The following is an 18,762-nucleotide window of genomic DNA, read 5'->3' on the forward strand; positions in this document are numbered from 1 at the left end:
TCGGGGAGCCAAACACCCAGGATGTGGAGACAAGAGAGTCAGAGCCCTGAGGCCAAAGAGACCATGTATTCCAATGTTCACAGTGGGTGCTACGAGTGGGGTGCGAGGGAGCTGGGGTTGGGCCCCCAACCCCCACCCCCAGTCACTGAGGAAAAGCCCTGAGGCAAGGAGGAGGGTCAGGGGCTCATCCCTGGAGAGCCCTGTCTCCAAAGTCCACCGACTTTTGTTGACATTTCTCTCTTTATCTGTTATTTAGTTTTTCACTCTTTAAATAATTATTATAATTACTTTTAAATACAAAATACACAGTGTCCTTTCTCCTCCTCTTCTTGTTTGGGGTGATGGGGAGGTCAGTTTTAAATAAAGGTGTCAGCTGTCTAACAGGTCACGGGCTCCAGGTGGGAGGGCCATGAGCCCAGATGCCACCCCTGCCCTGGGGTGTCCCGGAACCCCACTTCACCCCTCCTCTGGTCTGCCCCTGAATAGGGGCTCTCAGTGCCCTGGCCCAAGGTCCCCAGATGGTGAGGATCCCTCTTGGTAGGTGATGTGGAGCTGATGCTGTGGGGTTCCAGGTGGGCCTAGTTTCAACTGACAGTGTCAGACAGAGAAGGTGCTAGCCCATGAAGCACACAGGCCCCAGCAGCACCCCTCCCCGCCTCGGGGGCGCCCCCAGGTCTGAGAAGGAAGCATCCAGCACTGGCAGCTGCTCCAGCACAGGGGTCCGCACCTCCAGCACCGTCCGGCCTTGCTGTGTCTGGAGGGGGAGTCAGAAGAGTGGGGAAGTGAGCGTGGTGGAGGGGCCACACCCCACAGATGCCCCATGCTCAGGCCTCGGCAGCCTCCCCTCTGAGCACCCCGAGAAGCTTTCCCCCGACCGCGTCACAAGTTCTGACTTGCTGAATGTTCTTCCAGAGAGTCAGGCCTGGGAAAGCCAGGAAGCCTGCATGTGCCTGTGTGCGTGGTGTGTGCGTGCTCGTGACCAGTGTGTGCAGCTTCGGGTTTGTCTTTGAGATTATCTGCCAGTGGTGGCGACGTGAGTCTGTGCGACTCCCCAGGGACGTGTGTACTCGTGTCTGTGGGGGGGCCTGTGTGATATTAGCCAACATGATTCCACACATGTGGGGGGATGTATGCACAGATTGGGGGTGTCTGTGCCCCTGTTCCCCCTCTGCCCCATTCATGTTCCTCTGCTGGGCAACCTGTGTAAATGTGTATATTCAGGGGACTCTGCTGTTTGCACAGAGGTGAACCCCACTTCCGTCCTCCCCACCCCTCTCCCCATCTGAGCTCACTCAGCCATATCTGACCAGGAAGCCCGGCTCCTGCTCTCCCTGGTGCCCCTGCCCAAAGTGTCTTCCTGCAGCCTGAGCCTGGGATCTGGCCCCGCCAGGCTCTCCCCACTTCCCACCTGACAGCCCTCTCTGAATTCCTTGACATAGGGGCTGGTGTCCGGGGTCAGCTCATCCTCGTTGGCGCCCCTGAGCTTCAGCTGGCCTTCCGGGGTGACCCCAGAGCAAGGGTAGGAGATGTCCTGGTGGGCGGAGACGCTGAGCAGCCGCAGGAAGGTGAGCTGGACCACGCCTACTGGGGAGCCCCCGGAGTCCACATAGGAGAACTGGCAAGCAGAGGGGCCGGGTCAGGGCAGGCAGGGCCGCCAGAAGAGGGCGGCTGGGCTAGGGTGGTGAGCAAGGAATGGGTGGGAGGAAAGGACTGGGGAGAAATGAGGAGCTTAGTGGGAGCCAGGAGACAGGGGTAAACTACAGCGAACGTTTGTCTTGGGTTGCCAAGGAAGGAGACGAAGTGAGCATTGGAGGACCGTTGAGAAGGAAGGAAGAAGGCGCAGGAATGGAGAAGGGCCAGGGGACTTGTCACATAAGCCCAAGCCATTCAGCCCTGAAAGGAAGAGGGCAGTCCCAGGCCAGCCCTCACCTGTGTGACGTCATCGCGTGGCAGCACACAGGTCTCCCCACCTGCGGTGAAGTTGCAGAACACCCGGAAGGCATCCCGAGCACAGCCCTGGTTGGGGTCAACCCAGTATTCTCCTGTGGGGGGAGGGGGAGGGGAAGGTCAGGGCCCTGAGCGCTTGGACCCAAGATGCTCTTTGCCCCCACATTCCCACTCCCCCAGCCCTCCCCACAATGCCCCCACCTCCCAGCCCTCTGACACAGAGCCCCTAACACAGCCCCCCCACTTCAGTTTCCCTCATCACCTATAGCCCTCCCCATATATGACACCAGGACCCCAGAAGCACCCCCAGGCTACTGATTAGATGTATGGCTGTAGATTTGCACACATCTATGTGTGTGTATACACATGTATATAGACATGGGGTTGGTGCACACCAGTAGGAACATATCAGTTCCTAGTACTGAAATACTTCTGAGCTGGCTGGTAAGTAGCCGCTGTTCCAGTCCCTTCAACTCTCAGCCCCACCCAGCACCTTCCCCAGCATTCACGCAACATCCACTCTGCTTGTCCACGCCCACGCTGTTGTTAATATTTTTGTGTCCCCTGAGGCTGGCACTGACCATCGGGCAGCTCCGGGTGGCAGAGCTTCAGGTCCTGGCAGGTGCGACCAGGGCTGTCCTGGGTCCCTGTGGGCCGCCTCATCTGCTCTATCTCCTCCCGCAGGGAGTCGAGTGAGCCAAAGATCTCCTCCAGCCCCGCAGGACTGCCCGGGGCCCCCCCAGTTGTTGTGGCCTCATCTTCCTGCATCAGGCGGCTCCCGTCCACTGAGCGCCGAGTCTTCTTAGGCATCTGAATGGGTAGGGGCTGGATCACCTCACCTGGGGGGCCCTGGGTGGAGGGACAAATGGAGAGGGTGAGGGTGAAACAGAGAAACACCAGGACTGAGAGGGACAATCAGAGGAAAAGGCCATGAGTGGCACTCACCGGGTGTCCCGGAGGGCCCTGGACGCCCTTCTCTCCCTTGGGTCCGGCTGGGCCCTGCCAAAAGAGTAACTGAGGTCATGGAGGGGTCTAGATCATGGGGGGGGGGGGGGTCAATATCACAGGTGGGTCAACTCAGTATCCAGTCAGGGAATGACGGGCTCCAATGGGGGAGCATGTTTGCTCTGGAGAGACAGTTCCAAGTCCAGCCTGGGGGAAAGGGGAGAGGTCAGGGCTGGCTGGGGTTCACTCACTGTGGCTCCTTTGGCTCCCTTGGGGCCAGCAGGTCCCTGTGAAATGCAAAACAAGAAGGAGATGGTCACCAAAGAGGAAGGCTGGGACACAGAGGAATGGAGAGGCAAGGTTATGAGGCCACAGGACAGTGGGATTACCACAGGTAGGGCCGGCATGAGGGACTATGGGAACGTTCAGGAGACCTGGTAAGGATGGGGGAGGAAACACTGCAGGTGTAAGGACACACAAGAGAAACTGAGTCCTATGCTTCTTGGACTGGAAGTTGCCATGGAACCCATTGGGAAATTATAGAAGGAGAAGCAGTGAGGTTTAGTGGAGGAACAGATGGGGTACTCACGGTGAGGCCAGGGGGCCCTCCAGGACCAATAGGGCCAGAGGCTCCTGGGATACCCTAGGAAAGGGAGGGCCTCCTTCAGCCGGATCCTCCTCATCACCCCCTTCCTCACCCCACTCTGAGTCTCCACTCACAACCCCTCGCACCCTCCAACAGGAATCTCCACCCTCATCTTCCCAGACCTTCCAGGACTGCACCTTCTACTCACCGTCTCTCCCTTCTGTCCAGTGGAGCCCTGAGGGCCAGGAAGTCCCCTATCACCCTTCTCTCCCTGCTCCCCCGGGGGCCCAATCAGTCCTATGAGACCTGGGTGACCCTGGAGAAGAGGACAGGTGGTCAGGGGGATGCAGAGACACATGGATGCTGGAGGAGACCATAGGGGTCAGAGCCCAGAAGATAAAAGACTTGGGCATAGGGGCTGTGAACATTCCTCACTGAGTAAGGACCCCACAGACTTGGTGCTGGAGACCTGGAACAGTGGGTACTCAGCATCCCACAGGTTCCAGGGGGTAAAGGTGAGGGTGAGGGTGAGGCGAGAAGCACCTGGCCATTTGTCTGTCACTCACCTTCTCTCCCTTGGGCCCAGCATCACCACGGAGGCCAGGAAGCCCTGGGGGTCCCTGTGGGGAGACAGGAAGTCAGTCTTTCCAGGAAGAGGTGAAACCAAGCTCTCCACCCACCACTTTCCACTTCCTCCAGGGCTTCAGCTGATGTCCACTTGTCCCAGGGTACCCCATCACCCCCACTCACCCCACCCAATCCATAGCCACTCACCACAGGGCCTGGAGGCCCGGCCTGACCTGTGGCTCCAGGACGACCTTGCTGGCCCTGCGTATGTGAGGGAATCACAGAGGTCAGGAGGACCGTCCTCTCCCATGGCTCCTCGCCCCGCCCCGCCCAGCCTCTCCACTCCATGACTCACCACTGGGCCCGGGAGCCCCCTCAGACCATCAGGGCCGGGTTTTCCTGATGGGCCTGCAGGACCCACAGGGCCTGTCTTTCCCGGGGCACCCACAGCACCAGGATCCCCCTGAAACACGCACAAAGAATGTGTTCTAAGGGGCAGAGGAGGGGGGTGTAGGAGGGGTCAGGGAGTCTAAGATAGACAGAGTGAGGCAGGAAGGAGGGCCTAAACCCCTGGAGCCCAGGGGCAGGAGCACATATAGGGTCCACGTTCCCACCGGGGGGCTCAGTGTGGGAGAGACGGACAGAGGAATCTGAGGAGCAAAGGAGCGGGACGATGGAAGGACTGTTCTGGCATTCAGGGCAGCCTCTCCCTCACCTTGGCTCCCTTCTCTCCTTGTCGCCCCTCTGGACCAGATGTGCCAGCAGGACCCTGCAGAGGGAGGCGGGAAGGAAGACTGGGTGAGGGTATGGGGGCCCATTCACAGATGGTGAGAGCAGATACAGCTGGACCAGTTGTTAAAATTCTAAGTAGTTATGAGCATCTGGTGAACAGCCACTCAGTGTCCACCTCCTACCCAGCAACTAAAGGGTGAACCCCTGGCCCAGCAGAGGCCCTCCAGAAAGCCAGCCCCTTCCTCCAGTGTCTATTCTGACTGGGAGTACACACCACCACCCCTGGCAAGGACTTTCAAACCAAACCCCAGGAGCAAACGTACCTAAATATGCACAGTATACTTATAAACACGTGCTCAAGCACATATGCACCCCACCACTCCAGGACAACCCAGACACCAGGCCCCTCCCTGCCCATCCTCCACCCACCCCACCCAAGGACTGTCCACCTCACTTACTCGCTTTCCAGGTGGTCCAGGGGGTCCATTCTCCCCAGTGGGACCAGGGGATCCCTAGGGGGGGGGGTGAGTGTTTAGCCTCCAGCCAAGGGACTCCTCAGGAGTGGGGCAAAGAAGAGGAGCAATGGGTCTGAAGGCTTGGGCTCAGGGGTGGGGGAGGGTTCACTGGTCACTCACAGGCTGCCCTGGCTCGCCATCCTCTCCACGATCACCCTTTGCACCATCTTGGCCCTGCAGGGATAAAGCAAAGTCAGAGGGGGGCCCCAACCTGGCTGGTATCACCTGAAAATTGTTGATCCTTCCATCCCTCCAGCTGCCCTGCCCTACGCCCAGCTTCCAACAGCCAAGTACACAACTACACAGAGGCCCACCCACTTTGCCTCTTCCCCTGACTGCATAAGACTCACCCGAGGGCCACCTTCTCCAGGAGGGCCAGGGTCACCAGGAAATCCTACAGGACCCTAATGCAGAGGGAGAATGGAGTCAGGCTCACAACTCCCTAAACCCACCCAGAGACAACACAGACCCCTGTGGGCACATGCCACACTCTCCCTCTCTACTGGCAGTGCCCACCAACACCACCCTAGCAAGAGGGTCTCCTGCATCCCTCCACCCCATGCCAACATGCCTTCTAACGCTTTCAGGTATTAACTAGAGGCCATCTCTCATGTTCTCTCGCTCTGGATCCTAGATTCTGAATACCCTCCCCAGGAGACCTATTCCCAGAGCCTTCCTCCTAGGTATCCCCCACTCTTGGTCTCCCCACACTCCAAGATCCTCACACACACATTCCCAGGACTCCCACTCACAGGACTCTCCTCTCAGCCCCTCCCCTCAAACTCACAGGGTTTCCTTTGGGGCCATCATCCCCCGTGGGACCTTTAGGCCCTGGTGGTCCCGCCTCTCCCGGCTGCCCCGACTCTCCTTTCTCCCCACGCTCCCCGCGTGGACCCTGAAGGACAAGAGGAGCATAGAGATGGTCCCAAGGGGGTCTTGAAGATCAGTGATGCAGCCCCTGCTTCCAAGACACCTTCAGCCTCCCACAGTCCCCTCAGCGACAGTAGGACGCATACAAAAGGCAAGTCCGTGGGGGGTCCACTGCCCTCTCTTCCCTTGGAGGAGAGGGTGGCAGGGCTCACTTGGCCTTGGGGACCAGGCCCCATAGAGAATGGCTGGGGCACAGACTCCTGGGCAGCAAAGAAGGTCCAGCTCCAGGAGATCACGGGAAAGGTGGGGGTGGCATTGAGGGTCTGAGAGCGACTGGGGAGGGCTGCCTCAAAGCCATCACTCACCTTGACACCAGGCTCTCCCTGGACCCCTGGAGATCCTGACTCTCCTGGCTCCCCCTGCAAGGAGATTGGGGTCAAAATCAAGGAGGATCCTGATATTGCCCATGCCTCATTCTCTTTTGATCCCCAACCAAAACTGGCAGAAGTCCAACCCCATGCCCTTCCAGACCAGACCACTTCACCCCCTTCCTAGTTACCTTTTCTCCAGGGGGACCCAGGTTCCCGACCCCTCCTGGGGGACCTTGAGGACCCTGGAAGAGGAACAGAAATAGGGATCATAGCTCAGGAGAGGAGGTGCCATTCCAGTGGTGGGGCCTGGACGAGGGCCCCCAAGGTCACAGCAGTGAGACAGTGGGAGGTCTTCTTCCCAGGGGCCAGTGGCTTCTAGTGGCACCTGAGGAGAGACTAGAGTTTATAGTCTGGGGAAAGGGAGGCAGAGGACTGGCCACATTGATCTAAAGGAACAAGAGGCCAAGAGGACTCACATCAGCTCCATTGGGTCCAGCTGGGCCTCGAGGTCCTGGGGGGCCAGGTGGTCCCTGGGGAGAAACAGATACACCAGAGATAAGGCAGGAAAGTGAGGGGCGCAGAGATGGATGCACAGGAACTGTGGAGGGCTGGGCGGGGCAGAGACTCCAGGCAGAGAAGAGGAGGGGCAGCCAGGCAAAGGAGCAGGGGGTCCGTGGCAGCGGGGTGCTGGGGTGGGCTTGGGACAGGTGGGGCTGGGGTCAGTTGAGGTCACACACCATCAGTGGGTTCGCACTCACCATAGGGCCCACGTCTCCTGTTTCTCCCTTCTCCCCAGAGGGTCCTGGCAAACCCTATGCAGATATACGGGGCACAGATCCAGGTGAGCAACCCGTTTCCCTCCGTCAGACCCCACATGCCAGCCCTCAGTCCTCACCCTCATCTCCCCTTTCCTCATCACAATGGGTGTAGCAGGCCCTGAGGGAGACATCAGCTCCTGACCCTAACTCTTAGCCCATCTCCACCCCCCAACTCACCTGTAGGCCAATGGGTCCTGGGGGCCCATTGAATCCTCTTGTTCCTTCATCGCCTTTGGCTCCAAAGTGTCCCTGGGGTCCCCGGGGTCCAGGCTCCCCATCTGCTCCCTGAGATAGGGGAAGGGCAGGGACAAGGGCACAGAGATAGCCACGGTCAGATGTTCTCTAGCCACAAACCCCACACAGAGCTGGCAGAAGGCCCAGAGCGCCTTCCTCCCCTCCCCAGCCCCAAAGGCAGAGGGGAACTGTGGGTGACCAGGGACTGCCGGGGCCTCTGGCGGAGTGGGCCGGGCATCAGTCACTCACCGCTGCTCCAGGCTGCCCCACGGGACCGATGGGTCCAGGGGGTCCAGGAGGGCCCTGGCGGAGAAAAGAGAGTCAGAGACAGCAAGACAGGGAGGGAGACTGCCCTGGCTGGTGTGGCTCAGTGGATTGAGTGCCAGTCTGTGAACTGAAAGGTCGCTGGTTCAATTTCCAGTCAGAGCACATGCCTGGGTTGTGGGCCAGGTTCCCAGTTCAGCGTGTGTGAGAGCAACTGATAGATGTTTCTCTCCATCTCTTTCTCCCTCCCTTCCCCCATCTCTAAAAATAAATAAAATATTTAAAAAAAAAAAAAAAAAAAGACAGGAAGGGAGACCAAGTGGGAATGAGGTCAAAGGCCAGAAGTCAAAAGTCATAAACACTTACATGTTCACCCTTGTTCCCTTTAATGCCCTTCTGTCCAGGGTCTCCCACCTCACCCTGGGGAAGGCAGATGAGTCGTTAGAGAAAAGAGATGGAAAGAGCGGGGACAGTAATGAGACAGGGATAGGGGCCATGCCCGATCTGCAATCTCATCTGGAAAGAATTTGGGTCCAGAGGCTGTGAGTTTCCTCACCTTGTCTCCATCCTCTCCTGCCACACCCGGGGGTCCAGCAGGACCAGGAAGCCCCACAGGACCCTGCACCCCATCACGGCCGGTCGGACCAATGGGGCCCTTCTCACCCTGTTGGATGTAAAGAGAGAAGTCATGACCTGAAGACAACCCTGACCCTCAAACACCCCCACAGGAAACCCTCTGTAACCCAGCAGCTCACAGAGACCTCCCCAGGCCCCAAACACTCACTGGGACACCTTTCTCTCCTGCTGCTCCAGGGGGACCCTGAGGTCCTGGGCGCCCTGGGGGGCCAATGGGTCCCCCAGATCCTGCTGCACCTCGTTCCCCAGGAGAGCCCTAAGAGAGGAATTGGAGTCAGACCCCAAGCAAGAGACCACAGCCTACCCGTACCCGAGGACCCCTGACCATGGTTCCCAGGAGAATAGCCCAAAATCAGGTGCTGATCCTACAGCACAAGGACTGTGCCGGCCTAGATCCAGATGTCACTTTACACTCTTCATCCACCCCCTTTCCTGGTTCTTCCCCACACCCCCAGGGACCCCAGACTCACTGCAGGGCCAGGGGGACCAGCCGGACCTTCATTTCCCTTCAGACCAGGTCCACCCTATGAACCAGAGATTTGGAACAACAGATGTGAGACAGGAAGGTGGGACATCACAGGAACAGAGGTCAGGAGACATGTAGGCTTAGGGGCGGGAGACAGGCTCGGGGAGATGGGAGTGGGGTGACTCTGAGGGGCGCCAGGATTTGCAGTGACTTATTACAGGTGGTCTGGTGGGGTCACACTCACAGCAGTGCCCGGGAGGCCTCTCTCTCCTGGGAAGCCCCTCAGGCCAGCGGGACCATCCTTCCCTGCAGCCCCAGGAGGACCAGGGTCACCCTAAAAGGAAAGGAAATGTGGTAATCCACAGCCACAGTCTCAAATTATGCAGAGAGATCTCTGACCCCCCTCAAATACCCAACCCTGGTCCCCACGTTCTCTTCTGTCCAGCCCTTTACTGACCTTTGTTCCTTCTTTTCCAGCTGTTCCCGTCAGTCCTTGCTCTCCAGGGGGCCCTGGGGGGCCTGGATGACCTCTTTCCCCCATGGGCCCAGTTTCTCCTGCTGCTCCCTAGGAAACAGGCAGAGAGACTCCAATCTCAGACCCTTCACCCCACTAGCTTCCCAAAGTGGCCCCCCTAAAACACCCCTTTAGAACCTCTTTATCCCTGCCCCAAAGCTGCTGGGAAATTCCTAGAGGCTCTCCTAGGCCAACACTCGGGTTTTCAATCCCGTGTGGAGTACCTACACCACCTCATTTCCTCGTTGGGGAACTGTCACTTCTCCGAGCCGAAAAAATGAGAACTGGCCCAGGAAACAGACTGAAGCTGGGCATCAAAGCTCCAAACCCCAGCCCCGCCTTTTATCCCACCCTGAGGTCCAGGGCAGGGCTTTGTGATAGGAAAAAGGGAGAAGAAGGGTAGGTAGATTAACTCCAGAGGGCAGACATATACCTGAGGTCCCACCACCCCTGGGGGGCCAGGGGGGCCGGTCTTTCCTTGGAAACCCTGAGAGAGGAAGAGAGGAGAGAGCCGTCAGAGCACACAGTCAGGCATGGACACTGCACATCAGAGCCAGGTTCCTGGAGGAAGGGCGGGGCCACTGCCAGGTCCGTGGCCAGGGGTCTGAGCAGCGAATGCCAGGAAGCTCTCCACTCTGCCAGGAGAACCTCCCTGGCAGACCTTCCAGACAGCTCTGGAGTTTGAGGGCCTGAGGCGGCCAGGGCATCACTTACCACTTCTCCTCTCTGACCCGGGTGTCCTGGTAACCCGTCTTTCCCAGGAGGGCCCTGGAAGGGGTTCAGATGTCAGGTGAATTCTAGGCAGGAAAGGGAATCAGGAAGGACTCAGAGAACCAAGGTAGGCCAGAGGTCAGAGGTGAGCTTACCGGAGGTCCTTTGGGACCAGGAAATCCGTTGGGGCCCTGAGGCCCAGGGAGACCCTAGAGACAGAGCTGGGTTGAGTAGGAAAAATGGGGTGGGATGCTGAGCAGAGGATGCAGCTTCCTCCCTGAGGGAAGAGTGAGCTGCTCCACTCAGGCTCCCTGGGGAACATGGGGACCGGGACAGTCCAATCACACTCACCCTTTCTCCAGGGGGCCCGTGGGGGCCATCGCCACCCGATGTTCCCTGCCAGGAAACAGAGTCAGAGGAGATGCTTTCTAGCTTCCCTCAGGTCAGAGGAGTTGCAGGGGAGCTGGGCTAAGGGGCAGACAGCCAATGGAGCCCTGCCAAGACCACTAACCTTAGCTCCAGACTTTCCAGTGGCGCCTCGGGGTCCCCGCTGACCCCGTGGACCCTAGAAGAGGGGAGAGTTGTTGTTAGAAATACCAATGCACCCCTCTGCATCTTGAGCCACAGGTCTCTCTCGGCGCTGCACTCACCGTGGGGCCCCGCTCACCCCGGGGCCCTGATTTCCCAGACAGGCCCTGGTGAGAAGGAAGCAGAGACATCACCCAGTGCCAGGCTCTCCAGGGAACAGCTCTTCCCTCTGCACCCTTTCTCCCCTCGGCTTACCCGGGCTCCCTTCTCTCCACTGGCTCCGGGAAAACCAGGGAATCCTAGGGACCCCTGGTGAAGATGGAGAAGAAAAAAATTGAATAGTCAGGAAAGGGAGTGGCCAAGGACAGGCCAAAGGGAGTTAGGAGAGGTGACAGAGGCACAGTGTGGGAGACCTGGGCCCTGCCCATCAAACCCCTGCTGCTCCCTGGACCTCTGTGCCCTCCTCTATAGACCAGGGGGTGCTAAATCCGCTCTATGACCCCATTGCTTTGTTGGTCTGCCTTTCCTGCAATCAGGTGTTAGGGAAGGGAAAGGGAGGGGGGTGTACAAATGGGCATCACATCACCTTGGGTCCCTGACGTCCAGGATAGCCAGGCAGACCAGGAACACCCAGCTTGCCCTGCAGAGGGACAAGGAGAAATTAGGAGCAAGAGGAGCCACAGATACCACTCCATCCCTGGAGAACCCAACCCTCAGAGACAGAAGCCAGCCCCCACCCAGCAATGTGCCCCACCAGACCTCCAGCCCTTCAGAAATTCACTCTCTGCCCTGAGAGTGAACTTTCCCCAAGTCCAGGACTGGGATCTTGTCTCCCCTGTGTCTGGGGACTAAAGCCTGTCACTCCATCAAGGGCTTGGGGGCTGTGATTTAGTCCCTGCCTACCTGTCGACCTGGGCTCCACCTTCCTCAGCATACACGCCTGTCCCTTGCAGGCCTCCACACAGCTAGGGACCACCTCTGCCCTCTGCTCATGCTTTGCACCACCCCAACTCCCCCAGCGTGCGCCCCTGCCTCCTGCTGCTGCAGGACCATCCTGCTCAGGCAGCTATGGAGCAGAGGTTGGGAGCAGGGATCCTGCAACTTGCCTGCCTGGGCTCAAACCCTGGCTCTGCCTCTCACTGGCTGTGTGACTAAGAAGCATCTTAAACTCCCAGTGCCTCTGTGAAGCAGGACTGTACTAGTGTCTGCCGCACAGGACGGATGTGACAAGTTAGCACGGTGCTGGCATACAGTAAGTGCTCTGTGAGAGTTAGCTCTGAAGATCCAGAGCCCACCAGCTCTTGACCCTCTGCCTTCTCAGAACTCCTCCTGCTCTGAGTCTGGACACATGTACTCTGAATTGCACCTACAATTGCCCTATGACAGCCCCTACGCCTTGTTCTCATCAATCTGTTGTAAACTCTTCATGACAGGGACTTTTCCTTGACTTCTTATCCATTGCCCCTCAGCCCAGCAGTGTTCAGACAGTGCCATATAAAGAGGGGAGCATAATTAATGTGTGGTCGTATCTGATTGACTCACTGACTCAGCTGTTGGCAACCCCGCGTCCACCCTGATCCCAGTGCCCAGGCCCTCATCCCCTCCATGTCCCTAGAAAACAGACACAGATTCCCTCATCCCCTGTCACCTTCTCGCCCATGAGCCCAAGGGGCCCAGGGTCTCCAGTGGGTCCAGTGCGTCCCTTCGGCCCCTCAGGACCATCCTCTCCTCTAGAACCAGGGACTCCAACTTCACCCTGAGTGAGAAGGCTGGAGAGGTGAGTGTCGGGGACTGGGGGTGGGGCTAGGACCTGAGGGAGAGGCAGCCCCAGTGAGGGTGAGTGGGGTTGGCAGGGGTCCCGGAAGCTATTGCAGGACAGGGAGTCCCACAGGGGCAAGAAGGCCGTTGTGATTGGAAGGACACAGATTGTGGGGTTGTCACCCTATTGGGATCAGGTCCTAAAGAGGTCAGAGCACCAGTGATGGGGACTCCGGGGTATCAAAGGAATCAGCTGGGGGGTTCAAAGTGGAGGATCATTAGGACTAGAGTTGGGGGGCCAGTATGCAGGTTTCTACTCACCCTGTCACCTTTCACACCCATGTCCCCTTTGAATCCAGGAAAGCCATCATCACCCTGAAAAGATTGGGAGTGAGAGGACAGCCCAGATGATACAGGGTCAGGAGGTTAAAATTGAGGATTTGGAGAACATGGATGGAAGGGTGAACTTCAAAGGCTGCAGGGCAGCATGGGGCAGGCAAGAAGGGAAGAGGGGATGAGGAGATGGACAGAGAGGTTGGTGGGAGCAGGATGGAGGCGTTAGGAAGTTAGGGCGCACTGCTCACCTTTTCACCCTTATGACCCTTCAGACCTCGAATTCCATCCACACCCTAAAATGAGACAGGAGGATAGAGACAGAAATCAGGAATGGAGGTTGAGTGGGACGAACTAAGCTCCTAAGACCCCAACTGGTTCCTGCAAACCCAGTGCTGTATCTCCCAGGCTGGTGGTCTGTACCTTGACACCTCGAGGTCCAGGGTATCCTAGAGGACCCTGAGGTCCAGATGGGCCCTGGAGGAAGAAAGAGGGGTATCTCTAGAGGAGTCATAGGATGGGGGGTTCAGGGGGTGGGAAAGATGGAAGTGGCATTGGAGAAAAGTATCAGTGTCCCACGAATGAGGAGAAAGATCCCAAGGACTCCGAGAGAGCGGCGTCCGGGTGGAACCCTCTTCAGGGGGTGAAAGGAAGCATGAGAGATCTCACCTGGTTTCCTTTGGTTCCAGGGGGTCCTTCTTTCCCAGGGTGACCCTGGGGGTAGGGAAGAAAAATGTGATCCCTGGTCCCTGTCACCTCGTGTGCGCCTCTCCCTATACTTCTTTGACCCAAATTCTGTGACTTGATGAAGCCGACTGACCATGGGAAGGAATCATCAGTGAGCTCCCAGTGCAAGGGACATGTGGTATGGATAGTCACTGAACGTCTTTGGAGGTCATTCAGTGGGGTGGGGATCAAAGGGTATTTGGAATAAGAAGTGGGGGCCCACTCACCGGGGGTCCATCTGAGCCAGGCATTCCAGGGAGCCCTGGTTTCCCTCTAGGACCCTAAGTGGAGGAAGTTCAGCATCACCAGAGGCGTCAGTTTCAAATACAGCTAAAGTCCCAGCCAGGCATTTAAGGCCCTCTCAACAGCACCCCCACCCAGCACATACCCTGTTCCCCAGAACACTTAGTCACTCACCTTCTCTCCATGAGGGCCAATGGCACCCTGAGGCCCAGGGAGACCCTATACACAGGGAGAGAGAAGTCACAGGGGCACCACAGGGTGGGCGCTCTCTCTTCCAGCCAGCATCCCCCATTCAAAGCATGAGCAGTGAAGACTTAAGACCCTTAATTTCCTGTCCCCACGCAGGTCTGACCCACTGTGGAAGCTCAGGGGAAGTCGCTAAAATTGGAGACGGGGTAGACAGGACTACTCACCTGGGTCCCAGGAGTGCCCTGTTGTCCAGGAGGTCCTGGCTCTCCTTGTGGCCCCTAGAAACAGGCAACAAGGCCGGGGTCAGAAGGAGATAGTGACAAACTTAGGGTGGAGAGCTGAGTCCCAGCTGAACTAGCCAGGTGGTGAGAACCAGAGCAGGCAGGGGGTCAGAGTGGTGGCAAAGGGAAAAAAACTTGGCAGGGAACTTGGGGGCCAGGGGTCAGGTGGGGTCTCCATGCCCATCACTCACCAAGCTCCCTTTGGGACCATGGGGACCATCCATGCCTCGAACTCCCTGAAACATAAGAGGGGTGTTAGGCTGGAAGGCAGGCCCAACCCTGAAGGGAGCCGTGGTTTCTGAGAGGCCTGGCCATTCCAGAGGACAGAATAGGGAGAGGCACATCGGTCAGTCCTCCAGTTCATTTCAGACCCAAGCAAACACACCCAGTCCAGATCTGCAGGGCGTAGGCCTGTGGGCCTGTGGGTTTGTGGGTTTCTGTTTTGTTTTTCTTGAGGATTTTTTTGGCTATGCTCAGAGCCTTTGGTACCCTGCACCATAAGGTCCTAAAAGGGCACCTGGGGGTGGAGGCTGAAGTGGGGCTAGGTGGGGGCCAGAGAGGTGGAACTGGGGGGGAGGCAGGGGGCCCTTTGGAAGGTGGAGACTTGAAGAAGTCAGGGGGGAAGATCAGGGTCAGAAGTCAGGGCAGTCACTTACTGGTGGTCCAGGAATACCAGGTGGGCCTTTAGGGCCAAGGAGACCTCGAGGACCCTGCACTCAGGTGAAGGGAAGATACGGCATGAGTGGGTCAGAGAAAAAGTGTCTCTTTCATATCCATGGCCCTCCTCTGGCATCCCCAGAACCCTCCCTCCATGCCCACTATCCCTCCCACGCCCCCATGCCCCCCGCAACCAACTCCCTGGACACTTACCGACTCTCCAGGCAGCCCCCGAGGCCCAATCTCCCCATCATCTCCCTGGAGAAGGAGCACATGGTGAAGTGGCCACACCTTCCAGCCCTCTCCCATACAGAGCCCCTGTCCTGGCCACAAAACTTACCCGCTCTCCATCCTCGCCAGGGGGCCCAGAAAGGCCCTGGACACCAGTATCACCCTGGAAAAATGGGCAAACAGAAAAGAAGGGCCTCAGAGCCCCCAACACAGCAGACACTGACCCTCTCCAATTAACCAACCAATTTCATCCATTGAACTCCTGCTGGGACCCACTGCCTCCTTAGCCTTGAGGGTCCTGCTCCCTAATATACTCACCCTGTGTCCCTTCTCCCCAGGAAGCCCTGGGAGTCCATCAAAGCCTCGGTCCCCCTAGGGGAAAGAGAGGCAGCCCATGTGAAATCCCAGTCCTTTTCCCACCCCACCGCACCCCTCCCTACTGTGTCCTGAGTGGGGAGGTGCCACTTCATGAGGCAACCTGCAGAACTCAGTCATCCTCAGAAAACTAGTGAGCTCAGATGGAGCTGGGAGCTAAGCATCAGAGAGGGGCCCAGCCTGTCACCTTTACTCCAGGTTCCCCAGGCATCCCTCGGGCTCCATCAGCACCTGCTCGGCCCTGCAAATGCAAGGGAAGTGTCAGAGCAAGCAGGGGACAGTCTGTGCTCTGTGCCCCATCTCCCACCCACACTCATCCCACACTCAGTCACCTACCCTTCGCCCAGCCTTGCCAGGAGGGCCTGAGAGGCCTTGAGGTCCTCTTGGACCCTGCGGAGGGAAAGTCGAGGACAGGGTTAATGAGCATAGACAGAGGGGGAGGCACTGAGTTGGGGATCAGATGGGTGGGGGTGTCACCTGAGGTCCTAGGTCTCCAGATTCTCCTTTCAGGCCAGGGCTCCCAGGTTGTCCCTATGAGAAAGAAGAGAGGTTGACTATACTGAAGGACGCATCCAAAAGTGACTCGAAGGCCTCCCCCAAAGAAGCAATGTAACTGTCAATTTGCTTCCTTCCCAGAACTGTCCATACCCCAACACACAAATAAAAAAGCTCCTACCTCACATCCTACTCACTCACCAAGGGTCCAGGGCGACCTGTGTATCCCATGGGTCCAGGGGGTCCACGGAGTGCCAGCTAGGAGAGCAGGGGACACAGCAGAGCTGAGAAGAGGCATCTGGAGAACTCCCAGCCCTGTATACCCTCCAAATCCGTCCTTCTACTCCTCATCCTTGTTTAACCCTTTGAGTGCCAACGTCGCTGTGAGCAACGCTGACAAATTTTCCCAAAAGTGCCAGCGTCGCTCCCAGTGACTTTTTTTGATGGCTATAACGTAACTAACAATGGAATAATTCGTATTTCATGTTTTACTCTCTTTTTTTGCACCTCAGGTTATATATTGATATAATTTTTTTCTCATGTTAATCCAAATTTCAAATTACACATGGCACTCAAAAGGTTAACTGTCCTATATGCTCCAACCTTTTTCTCAGCCCCAAGCCAACCCAGATCTTCCCCTGCCCTACAGTTCCTCCAACCTACCCTTCCAAACTCTCCTAGAGTCTCCCCTTTCCCACCATACCCCTCCCTCCACCAATATGCCCTCAGCCCTACTCACCCTTGCTTGCTGCAGAATCGCCTGGGCCTGAGCCTCCTGGGCAGCCACCACAGGGCCCTTGTCACCCCCACCACTGCCAAACCGGAACTAATGGGCAAGGAGAGAAGGTCTAGGTCCTCTTTCAGGAAATCCATGTGACCTTCCCAGCCAGAGGTGTCATCCAGCATTCCTGCCCTCTCTCCTAGGCTCAGGGCCACCCCTGTGCCCTCTCCTGCATCTTCCACAGGACGTTTTCAGAGAATGACTTAGAAGTTTTCAGAAACTGAACTCCTGTCCCCTTCCCTCACTCTCTAGCCTCCTTCTCCCAAGAGACTCTCCTTTGGTTCTAGACCCCCTGAAATACAGAATTTTCTGCTTGGCTTTAAATGATCCAAGTTTGACTCTAAAAGATCCATGTTGGGTTCTAGATCATCCAATGAGGCCCTGGTTCCTCCACCCCAGTGGTCAATCTCTTTGGGTTTATGGTCTTTAGAGACTCCTCAGCTTTCCTGACCTCTGGTTCTTGGTGAAACAACACAATTCCCCTGTCCTCCCCATCAGCCAGTTCTAAAGACCAGAAGACAACTCACTGGGAGCATGAGGGATGTGCCGGGAGGGCCAGGGGCCCCATCCGATCCAGGGAGCCCTGCTCGGCCAGGGGGGCCCTGGAGTTGGGAGAGGATAGAAGGATAGGTGACAGAAAGGGGAATATTAGAGTCCTAGCATCATTTGGAAGCCCTCCTCAACGGGATAAATGCAGGCCTCCCTAGATCTTTCCTGAACCCCACCCCAACCCCAAGGAGAAACATGAGGGAAGACACCAGACTACTGTCCTCCTCCCCAGCCAGTTTGCCCTCCTTTGTGAGTACTGGGAGCACACCAGTCCCTTGTTCATTGATCAGCCAGCTAATGAGCATGGTGTCCCATTGGATACTAGTGGCTTTTCCATAGCCCTCCCCCCAATAGAGGACACTCCCTTACCCTCTCGCCAGGGTCACCAACTGGGCCTGGGTTTCCCTGGATGCCAGGGGGACCAGTCAACCCCTGAGGAACAAAATAGGAGGGTGTCAGGTGTGGGCATTCAGAGAGAAGAGGGGTTTGTGGCTGAGGGGTGGTCTTTAAGGAAGACATCTGCGGATCTGGGGGCTTTTATTGGAAGGATGCTTTGGAGTTCTGAGGAGGCCTGGGCATATGTGGGAAAGACACAAATAAGCGTATAGGAAGGGTTTCTGAGAATAGAATAGAGGCTATGGGTCACAGTTAAACTCACCGCAGGACCTTCTGGGCCTGGCGGCCCCTCCACTAGCATACCCTGTGGAGTCAAAGGTTGAAAGTCAGACGCTACAGGACTAGCACCCTTCCCTTCTTCCCACTGTCCTCAGCTCAATGACCAGAGTGACTTACAGGTTCCAACACTGCAGGCTCCCCCTTCTCTCCCTTCAGCCCCCGAGGTCCACGGGCAGCCTGAGGGAGACACACATGTAACCCCCAGTGGGGCCTGTGAGCAGCCAGGACCTTGTGGCTGCTCCCATACCAAACCCTGCTTCCTTTTTCAGGTCTTCTGGAGACCTCTTCGACTGTACCCCCAAATCCCCGCCCTCTTTCCCAATACTCTCTTCATAGACCTCCAGGCCTGCCAAGGAGACCGCAGGGCTCCCCACACCCCAGTTCCCAGCCCCACCTCAGCAAAAACAACCTCCTCACCTCCCTGAGAACCTCTTTCAGGAAGATCCCCACACCCCTCCTGGGAATCCAAAGCCTCTTCTGGAGGACCCACCCTATCCCCCAAACTTCCTCTGACTCCAGGAATCCTTAGAACCTTAAAACATCATCAACTCCCTCACCCTTAGTCCAACCCACCAAATAAGAATCTCTCCAAAATTATGGTCAGATACTTATTGGGGTTTGAGGGGAGAGGATGGATTCTTAAGAGAATCTAATGTAACTTATGGAGTCTTCAGAAAAGAAGAAAATGTATGCCCTTATGCAAAGAAATTTTCTTAGAATTTTAAGGAGTTCACAAGTCTGAAACTCCCTGGAGGTTAAACATCC

The 18,762-nt window shown here is 57.1% G+C and overlaps 1 protein-coding gene across 1 annotated transcript in view; it reads right to left on the reverse strand.

Moving 5' to 3' along the window:
- Positions 1–570: 570 nt before the first annotated feature.
- Positions 571–18,762, reverse strand: part of COL11A2 (collagen type XI alpha 2 chain) — a 28,142-nt gene continuing 9,950 nt past the window's right edge. The window contains exons 9-66 of the mRNA XM_090282195.1: positions 18,115–18,174; positions 17,981–18,022; positions 17,692–17,754; positions 17,301–17,375; positions 16,732–16,818; positions 16,194–16,250; positions 15,975–16,028; positions 15,834–15,887; positions 15,685–15,738; positions 15,441–15,494; positions 15,232–15,285; positions 15,105–15,149; positions 14,891–14,944; positions 14,426–14,470; positions 14,178–14,231; positions 13,939–13,983; positions 13,749–13,802; positions 13,465–13,509; positions 13,219–13,272; positions 13,047–13,091; positions 12,784–12,837; positions 12,353–12,460; positions 11,291–11,344; positions 10,960–11,013; positions 10,827–10,871; positions 10,688–10,741; positions 10,528–10,572; positions 10,332–10,385; positions 10,180–10,233; positions 9,899–9,952; positions 9,409–9,516; positions 9,196–9,285; positions 8,956–9,009; positions 8,634–8,741; positions 8,406–8,513; positions 8,216–8,269; positions 7,835–7,888; positions 7,529–7,636; positions 7,292–7,345; positions 7,010–7,063; positions 6,722–6,775; positions 6,528–6,581; positions 6,080–6,187; positions 5,643–5,696; positions 5,413–5,466; positions 5,236–5,289; positions 4,761–4,814; positions 4,401–4,508; positions 4,253–4,306; positions 4,045–4,098; positions 3,687–3,794; positions 3,482–3,535; positions 3,144–3,179; positions 2,893–2,946; positions 2,529–2,796; positions 1,930–2,042; positions 1,409–1,615; positions 571–754 (exon numbers count right to left, since the gene is read on the reverse strand). Of these exons, the coding sequence (XP_090138321.1) occupies positions 614–754; positions 1,409–1,615; positions 1,930–2,042; positions 2,529–2,796; positions 2,893–2,946; positions 3,144–3,179; positions 3,482–3,535; positions 3,687–3,794; positions 4,045–4,098; positions 4,253–4,306; positions 4,401–4,508; positions 4,761–4,814; positions 5,236–5,289; positions 5,413–5,466; positions 5,643–5,696; positions 6,080–6,187; positions 6,528–6,581; positions 6,722–6,775; positions 7,010–7,063; positions 7,292–7,345; positions 7,529–7,636; positions 7,835–7,888; positions 8,216–8,269; positions 8,406–8,513; positions 8,634–8,741; positions 8,956–9,009; positions 9,196–9,285; positions 9,409–9,516; positions 9,899–9,952; positions 10,180–10,233; positions 10,332–10,385; positions 10,528–10,572; positions 10,688–10,741; positions 10,827–10,871; positions 10,960–11,013; positions 11,291–11,344; positions 12,353–12,460; positions 12,784–12,837; positions 13,047–13,091; positions 13,219–13,272; positions 13,465–13,509; positions 13,749–13,802; positions 13,939–13,983; positions 14,178–14,231; positions 14,426–14,470; positions 14,891–14,944; positions 15,105–15,149; positions 15,232–15,285; positions 15,441–15,494; positions 15,685–15,738; positions 15,834–15,887; positions 15,975–16,028; positions 16,194–16,250; positions 16,732–16,818; positions 17,301–17,375; positions 17,692–17,754; positions 17,981–18,022; positions 18,115–18,174 (4,092 nt within the window). The 3' untranslated portion in view covers positions 571–613. The remainder of the gene's footprint in view (positions 755–1,408; positions 1,616–1,929; positions 2,043–2,528; positions 2,797–2,892; positions 2,947–3,143; positions 3,180–3,481; positions 3,536–3,686; positions 3,795–4,044; positions 4,099–4,252; positions 4,307–4,400; positions 4,509–4,760; positions 4,815–5,235; positions 5,290–5,412; positions 5,467–5,642; positions 5,697–6,079; positions 6,188–6,527; positions 6,582–6,721; positions 6,776–7,009; positions 7,064–7,291; positions 7,346–7,528; positions 7,637–7,834; positions 7,889–8,215; positions 8,270–8,405; positions 8,514–8,633; positions 8,742–8,955; positions 9,010–9,195; positions 9,286–9,408; positions 9,517–9,898; positions 9,953–10,179; positions 10,234–10,331; positions 10,386–10,527; positions 10,573–10,687; positions 10,742–10,826; positions 10,872–10,959; positions 11,014–11,290; positions 11,345–12,352; positions 12,461–12,783; positions 12,838–13,046; positions 13,092–13,218; positions 13,273–13,464; positions 13,510–13,748; positions 13,803–13,938; positions 13,984–14,177; positions 14,232–14,425; positions 14,471–14,890; positions 14,945–15,104; positions 15,150–15,231; positions 15,286–15,440; positions 15,495–15,684; positions 15,739–15,833; positions 15,888–15,974; positions 16,029–16,193; positions 16,251–16,731; positions 16,819–17,300; positions 17,376–17,691; positions 17,755–17,980; positions 18,023–18,114; positions 18,175–18,762) is intronic.

This window comes from Furipterus horrens, unplaced genomic scaffold, assembly GCF_987537825.1.
Source record: "Furipterus horrens unplaced genomic scaffold, mFurHor1.1.pri manual_scaffold_6, whole genome shotgun sequence".
Lineage (NCBI taxonomy): Eukaryota > Metazoa > Chordata > Mammalia > Chiroptera > Furipteridae > Furipterus > Furipterus horrens.